The sequence below is a fragment of the Myotis davidii genome, unplaced genomic scaffold, assembly GCF_000327345.1.
Source record: "Myotis davidii unplaced genomic scaffold, ASM32734v1 scaffold31, whole genome shotgun sequence".
Lineage (NCBI taxonomy): Eukaryota > Metazoa > Chordata > Mammalia > Chiroptera > Vespertilionidae > Myotis > Myotis davidii.
In genome coordinates this window covers 1,542,178-1,551,031 of record NW_006283639.1, presented here as the reverse complement: position 1 = coordinate 1,551,031, position 8,854 = coordinate 1,542,178, and the positions used below count along the sequence as shown (strand labels likewise).

The 8,854-nt window shown below is 35.7% G+C and overlaps 1 protein-coding gene across 6 annotated transcripts in view; it reads left to right on the top strand.

Moving 5' to 3' along the window:
* The window catches only part of EPHA5 (EPH receptor A5), a 309,529-nt gene that overhangs the window by 202,494 nt on the left and 98,181 nt on the right, over positions 1-8,854 (top strand). For all 6 annotated transcript variants that reach the window (XM_015565823.1, XM_015565821.1, XM_015565818.1 and 3 more), the window contains one exon: positions 5,670-5,794. In XM_015565823.1, coding sequence (XP_015421309.1) covers positions 5,670-5,794 — 125 coding nt within the window. The remainder of the gene's footprint in view (positions 1-5,669; positions 5,795-8,854) is intronic.

Below are 8,854 nucleotides of genomic sequence, written 5' to 3'. Positions count from 1 at the left end.
GACTGATGCTCCCCACTGCTCCTGTGTATCTTTTCTTTTTTTTATTCTGGGCCAGCTTTAGCTCTGAGGCTCCAGTTCTTAGGCCTCCGCTCCTGAAAGCAGGTATCTGGTTTGTTTAGGTTCTACAATTGAAACTCTGTATCAACTCCAGATCTGAGATCCCGGCTAGCTGAAAGCTGTTTTCTGGGGTTTTGTTTAGCTTCTATATTTGTAACAGTGTTTCAAACTGCCAGCTCAGAGGCTGGCAACAGCAGGCAGGGAAAGTTGGAGTCCTCCATCACTGAAGCAAGCAAGCCTCATGTTCGCTTCAAGCTGCCTGGCTGCCGGCCGCCGTCTTGGCTGGCAGTTAATTTGCATATTGCCCTTATTAGCCAATGGGAAGGGTAGTGGATGTATGGCTAATTACCCTGTTTCTCTTTTATTAGATAGTATATTTATAGTTATTTATAGAAATATTCATAGATATACAGAGGTTAATATAGATGCATTTATTTCCTAGCCATGTCGGCTAAGAGGGCCTAGAAGCAATGACACCCAGGAGCAAGGAGCACACCTTTCTTCCCAATCTTGGTTTATAACAGCATTGTCCAATGAGAGAAACCAGTGGCATTAGGAAAAATGACTGACTTAAGACTGGGCCAATAAATAAGCAAGATGAGCCTAGAATAGCTGGTCTTATAGTGCCAGGAAGTAAGAAAGGGATACCTGAAACACACAGATACACAAACTCACAATGATAGGGATGTGTCAAAGGAACCTAAGAACTGAGAGAGTCATCCATGGCCAAGTTTAATAATTTGAGTAACCAAGTAAATTACTAGGTTAGAAACCGAAAGTATAAAAATATCCACATATCCATACTGATATGAGTAAATGAATACAAAGTAAATAAATAAGAGAAAATAGACAAATCACTGTGCAGAACAATTCCAAATGATTTATGCAGACAGCCTCGGGGAAGTAGAGCATATCTCTGTTCCTTAAGCATGGCTACAGAGTGACTTCCTTCCAAAGAACAAAGTATAGAAAACTGGAAAAAAAACAACAAAAAACTTTAGAGTGGAGGGAACAGATCGATGCCATCTTAAATCACCAAGATTAACATACCAGTGATAAGTTATGTTGATAGTATGGTTCCTAGATGTGATGTAATGAAAATGACACTTTATCTGTATCTCCCCTAAAACTCATAACCTAGTCTAATCATGAGAAAAACACCCATTCCATCCGATGGTAAGATAGTCTGCAAAGTACCTGACCAGTATGCCTCAAAACTGTCAAAGTCATCAGATCAAGCATAATTTGATAAACTATTATAGCTAACAGGAGCATAAGGAGACAGGATGACTAAATGCATGATGGTATGCTGGAAGGGATCCTGTGACAGAAAAAGGATAATAAGTAAAACTAAGGAAATCTAAATAGAGTACACACTGAGGTGAATAATAACGTATCAACATTGATTCATTAATAGTGACAGCTGTACTACACTATTGTAAGATGCTCCTGATTAGGGACACTAGGTATGGGGTATACATGAACTGTTTGTATTGTCTTTGTAATCTTTCTATAAATATAAAACTATTTTAAGTTTTATTTTTAAAAATTCAAGGAGATGAAATAATAAGTCCACAATGGGAACTGTTACTAGCTTAAAGGACAGTTATTTTGTTTATTACACTGGTCCTCAAAGGTCAGCTCCATATAAAAGCTACTATACAGAAACAAAATGTTTCTACATATCCAAAAGGTGAAACTCAGATGTTATGTAAAATAATATGTTTTATTCACAACTTGATTTCTTTAGTATTTTTTTCTTACACTAGGAAAGTAATAGTTTTATTTACAAGCAGAAATGTCCTAAGTCATCCTTCTCATTGTTTTCAGGCTTACTTAATAAAAGCTTATGTGGGTAAAGAATGAGCACAGGGTACCTATGAGGAAGATGAATGAGATATATTAAACCTGCCCTTGATGCTGACAAATCTGGCTGCAGTTACTTTAATGTGCACAATACTTGTGAAGTTCTCTACAGTAGTGGGCGTGTGCTGCCATTCACAATTTGTGCATCATCATTATGTCCCCAGGAGCTGTCAGTGTCCCCACTTTGATCAGCTTTTACCCAAATGATGCAGAGATGGTCTTGCCAGAGAGGACATTATTCCTAAATTACTCTGAGTTGTCTTCTTCCCCAATTCTGAACCATTTTTAAAAGGCACTCTGTATTTAACCTCTAAGAAAATCAACTTTGGCAAACAATGACATTACTCAATCAAGCAGTCTTTGAAAGCTACACAATTTTTGTTTTTCAATGATGTAAGTAAATAACAAAATATCCCACTTCAGCCTAGTTAAGTGCGCATTGATATTTATTTGATAGCTTCACTCTGAAACAGTTGATTATTTTGTTAAAGAAGTAAGTTTTAAAATAAAGCACAAATCTCCAATTACTAAGATCCTAATCTGTGCAATTAAGATGAGACAAAATCAGTTTTGAATGATACATGATGATGTATGTATTTCCCATGTAGTCATTCATATATGCGTGCATTCAACAAATATTTATCAAATCTCTATATGCAAAATACTTTTCTGGTGCTAGAAATAGAGCAGCGAAGGAAACCAAATTAATCCTTCCTTCATAGGACATACACGTTAAATGCAATTTATGAATAGGAAGGTGACAACACCACCAATTATTGGGTAAAAACTGACAGTTACTTATAAGAAATATATCAGTCAAAAGGAGAATGTTTGCAAAGTAGTAAAGTGAATGAAGAATTTTCAAGACCGTCTTGGTATATTTAGTAACAGAGTGCAATAAATACACAGGGCTAATGGGAAAATGAGTCTAATTCATGATTCGTAGTAACTCATAAAGCTATTCACTACTGATCACAGTACATTAAAAAACTCCGCTGTCTGCCACAAGCCTCTGTTACTGCTTCTGCTTCAATAAATTTGCTACTTTGCTACAAACATGCTGATGAACTGGGGGCACATAGCTTACTTTTTCTTGTTTCTTGTCTTCTGGATGCTTTGTCCACCATGAAGAATATGGCATGATTTTCCCTCACAAGGAAATCAATAGGGACTTTGAATCTTTACCAAAATGTGACTGTGAGAACTGCCAATCTATTACAATTTCCATAGAAGTATGTATACAGCGATTTAAAAACTACTTTTAGATAATGTGGGCATTAAATGCACACTAAGTGTTATTCTTGAAAAAACTTTATGGAATTGGGTACCTTTAAGAAAACTAGATAAGGATGAAAATATGCATCCTCTGAACCTGAATATAAGAAAGGTCTGTGATTAAAAAAACAAAAGTGCACATTAAAATACTGAAGTCATTATCACCCTATTATCCTATATAATAAAAGGATAATATGAAAATTGATCCTAATGAAGAAATGACCAGGAATGACCAGTCGCTATGATGTGCACTGACCACCAGGGTGCAAACACTCAATGCAGGAGCTTTTCCCTGGTGGTTAGTGCACTCCCACAGGGGGAGCTCTGCTCAGCCACAAGCTGGATTGACGGCTGTGAGCTCAGTGGCAGTGGTGGGAGCCTCACTCACCTCCTCCACAGTGCTAAGGAAGTCCTACTGTGGATGAGCTCTCAGTCGGACATCCCTCAAGGGCTCCCAGGCTGCCAAAGGGATGTCTGACTGCTAGCTTAGGCCCAATCCCCCAGGGAGCAGGCCTAAGCCAGCAGGTAGACATCCCTGGAGGGGTCCCTGACTACAGAGCGGATACAGGCCAGGCTGAGGGACCACCTTGAGTGAACGAATTTTCATGCACCGGGCCTCTAGTGGGTATATAAAACATGAAACAGTTAACTAATTTTGCTCTCTCACAGATATATGTCTGTTTATTTTAATTGTATTAAAAGATGCATTTCACCCTTGAGTTTCATAGTTGAGTTCGTTGACATATAATTTAAAAATAAGGTCTTGTTTTTTTTGTATATTACTTTGCTTCTGTTTTGCCACCAATGACTCATTCCATTTATACTTAGTAGATGCTCCTCTGTCCCAGGCACTGATCTAAATCTAGAGAATCAGCAGTGAATATAATAAACATATTTCTGCCCTCACAGAAAATTATATTCTACTTGAGAGGACAGAAAAAAAGCAAATCTCTATTTAAGATATGATATTAGAAGATACAAGTGAAAGAACTAAGGAGAAAAATGAAACACTGAAGGAGCTGAGGGCATGATGAGGTGAGAAAAGATGGAGATGAGATTTAGTTACTCGAGTGGTAAAGTAGACAAGAAAGATCTCAGGAGAACCCAGAGGAAAGGGAGAGTCATGGAGAAGCACCTCTGAGCGATGAATGCCAAGTGCTGTGGCCCTTGGGTAGGAGTGTGTCTGAAGTGCCAATGAGCAGAAAGCCTAGGCAGGGCTGCTGAAGAACAGTAATAGGAGGTGGGGTGAGAGAACACGCATGTGTTGATCCTTGTTTGAAAATCTGGGTTTGTGTATTACTCTTGAGATAATCATATATATATATAAATCATTTTTATATAAATGTACATTTTGAGTATATAAAATTGAATTTCAGCATATGTCTGATACTGTTTAAAATGCTCTGCTGTTGATAGGCAATGACTCTGGTTATATTCTACTCATTATGTCTGCCATCATTAACATCTTATATGTACCTATTATATACATATATATGTGTGTGTGTGTGTATACATATTATATCTAATATATATTATATCACAGGCACATCATTTATTAGATGATGATAGTCTTTCCTATATCTTTTATAGAAGTTAAAAGCTACAAAATAAAGATAATCTACATTAAAAAAAAATGTTAGTCAATACCTCTTTATAATGTCAAACCCAGAGCCCACACAAGTATCAACAGATGAATAAAAATGGATGTTGAATCAAATATTCATATGTTTGGGAATTTAAAATATCCAGACATATCTGAAATAGCATACAATTTGTTCTATTTTCATCAAAAAACTTTTTCTTGTACGATTTAGTAGACATTGGCCAATAGCAACAAGCACCATAGGTGATTGTGACATCTCATGAAATACTTGTGGAGAATAGAAACAAAGGAAAATTTTTGTTTTATTTGCAATTTTTTCTAAGATACAACGTATTTTATAACATAGTTTTGAAGAAAACATGCACCATATTTAATATATAAATTTAATAATGATTATAGATCTGACAATTTCAAAATAATATATAAAAGAGAACCTTAAAGATGCAAAAATGCAGGAATATAGATAATTAGGTATCTATTAGCATAATGGCATATATTATACAGAGTCCATAAATTTTAAAACAAGTATTTCAGGTCAACACAAATATCCTTATTAAGAAAAAGTAAAATCATTCATTTATGTTTCTAAACGTTATAGAAAAAAATGCAGACTTTAGTTTCTGTGTGACTACAGTTTTATGATAGAAAATTTTCAGGATACTTAGTTGATTTATATTTGTAAAACACTTTACAATCTATAAAAACTTGTATTATATAGAGAAAGTAAAATTGTTTCCAGGTTAAAAGAAAATTTAATTGTTGGGGATTTTTATTATACTGCCTTGCAGAAATGCCAATATTCATTATACACAGTTGTAATTTTGGGGCTCTGTTAATCATGCTACTCTTTTTTTATACTATTTTGCAGCCCCCTCTCCAATCACCAATGTGAAAAAGGGGAAGATTGCAAAGAACAGCATCTCTTTGTCTTGGCAAGAGCCAGATCGCCCCAACGGAATCATCCTGGAGTATGAAATCAAATATTTTGAAAAGGTAGGACTAACAAAATAAAGAATGTCCTTTCTTCTTCTTCTCTTTTTTTTTTTTTTTCATTTTAGAAACGGCAATTATCCAATTTGTAGAAAAGCCTGTTGCAATTTTATGTGTAAATCAATGACAATTGATTCTGCAGTCATGATTATGAAGGTGAGGAGTGTACAGGGAGCACGCTATGTGTGTCCTTTTGCTGCCAACTAGTTTATGCTGCCCGGATACTGCCATATAGTCTAACATTGGCTTAACTAGGTTTCACAGCATTAAGAGATGAAGTCATAGGACATTTTCAAAGTGTCACAAACACTAAAGTTGCTGACCTTCGTTATGACTAAAGTGTACTACAAGAAAAAGCACTTGTGTACTGTAACCCTGCATAATGCCTATACTGTTAAGGAAGTGTGAACAGATAAGATGTGTATGTAATGTATACATTTTTAAAATCCATAACAAAGTAGCATAAAGTCCAAACACTGTACATAATATTTATTTTAAAATGTTGGGCCCAAAATTGGAAATGCATGCCTCACATTCCCTATATTTTCTTGATTTCTTCACTGAGTTGACTCTTGGGTCCATTCTTACATGTTTGCCATAATAGTTTTTGAGGTCTGAAGGCAATAATCATCCTGCTTCTTTTCTGGATCCACAACTAAGTGAGCTACTGATAAAAGAATCGAACAAATGGAAACCAAAGACGGGCCTATAATTTCTGGAGCTGGACCGGAGTATTTGGCTTAGATACGCAGCCATCATGAGTCTTCCAGCTCCCAGCCCAATTTCACTGTGATGTTTGTGGTCTGGATCTGAGTGACATACACCCCTAGAACAACCTGGGTTCTAACAGAGAAGATGAAGAGAGAGGAGTACCCAACCAGCCTCGTCATTAGTGGGTAGGAGAAACTGACCCAGAAGTGTGTGTCCTACAGAAGTAGAAGTGAGGGTGGTTGTAGATTATAATGCAGAGAAGCAGATCCCAGGAGATAAGGGTAGGGCTCAGCCACACTGACTCAATTGCTTCTCCCAGACTCACGGAGACATCACCCTTTCCCCCATAAGGAAGAGGGAAGAGGTTAAGAGGTAGTACAAAAACTTATTTTGCAATGCCTAAGAAATTGCCCAAACTATGCATGGGAAGAGAGTGGGGGAATAAATTATTATCCTTATACTACTGCAAAAATATAATGAAAAATGCTGATTTCTTATTAATAAAAATACTTTAAAATCTAACATTTTGTGCATAGATAAGAGTGTAAGTAAATACACTGAAATAATTCATAGCATTATAGAATATATATTTTATTTTTTTTCTTTAATTATTGATTTGACAATTACTTGTGTAAAAGTACAACAGAGTACAAAACAGTAGGTTAGGATGTGTGGGGAGGTTGAGAGCAAGGCTAACTACATATTCTTTCTAGGTCTTCTCTGCCTGTACAATGTTCGTATACTGATTTTATAAATAAATGAGGAAACAGAAAATTGTTTCTTTTGAAATTGTTTTCCTAGGAATGACTTGATGTAAATTATTGACTTAATGTAAACTATTGGGTCATTAGGGAACATAACTGAAGATACTTATATTTCACAGAAAATACTTCATCAAATACATTATTCACCAACAATGCTCTAAGAGAATACCTCTAAGAAAAATCGATGTTGAGACATGGTTTATAGATTTTATTGTAAAAAAACAAGTAAATTAAGTAAAATGTTATATTAATTATCCCTAACTGATCCCTGTTTCTCAAAACTGAAATCTGAATTCAATAGGTCTACAATTTAAACACATTCTATATCCAAATATAATTTGTTAAATTAAAGTTTGCATTTCTTACTCAAGTGTTTATAAACTTTTATTTTTTTACTATGGAATATTTGTAAATATTATAAGTTCCCAAATTTTTGTTGTAATTAAATTTTATTTTGTAAAAAGTTGAAATGCATAATGGCACTTAAAAATAACTATACACCAAAAAATATGCATCTGAATATCTGTCTCTTAGATGAAATAAAGTTCAAGAGCAGGGAGACTAAACGTTCTATAAGTACTTCTTTTTTAAAAAATATATATTTTTACTAGAGGCCTGATGCATAAAATTCATACAAGGGGTTCGGCCCTTGCAGCCCTGGCTGCCTTGGCTCTCGCAGCCACTTAGCTGGCCTGGCTTCATCTGGAAGGTTGTCCGGAAGGTCATTCCACTGTTTGACTGTCTGCTCTAATTAGCATATTATGCTTTTATTATTATAGATTGATTTCAGAAAGAAAGGGAGAGGGAGAGATAGAAACATTAGTGATGAGAGAAAATCATTAATTGGCTGACTCCTGCATGAGCCCACAACCTGGGTATGTGCCCTTGCCAGTATTGAACCCGGGACCCTTCAGTCCCCAGGCCGACACTCAATCCTTTGAGCCAAACTGGCTAGAGCAAGTGCTTCTTTACTAGCATAGTTTTTCTACCCTGAAGCAACCATCTGGGCCAATGTCTGGTTTTTCCTTTTTGTCTTTAAAGGCATTATCTGATTTTTCACATTTATGAATAAACTTTGATTATTTTTATGATTACTTCCCAGCATCTGTATGAGTGCCATATATATAGTGGTTGGCAAAAATAGGTTTATAGTTGTCCATATGGAAAATAATACAATAATTAATAAATAATAACACAAGAATAAACTGTGTTTCACATACTCACAACTGTAAACCTACTTTTGCCCCTCCTCTGTAATATAGAGGCAATTCTTTATTTCTTTTTAAAAATTTTAAGCTGCTACTAGAGTTACTCAACAAGTGGTGGAGCAGAGATCTTTTCTATTAATATTTCTTCTGATGATTGTATTTATGTGATGGAATATTATTTATAGTTTAATTTCTTTTCTTTTTTTAATATATTTTATTGATGTTTTACAGAGAGGAAGGGAGAGGGATAGAGAGTCAGAAACATTGATGAGAGAGAAACATCAATCAGCTGCCTCCTGCACACTCCCTACTGGGGATGTGCCCGCAACCAAGATACATGCCCTTGACTGGAATCGAACCTGGGACCCTTGAGTCCGCAG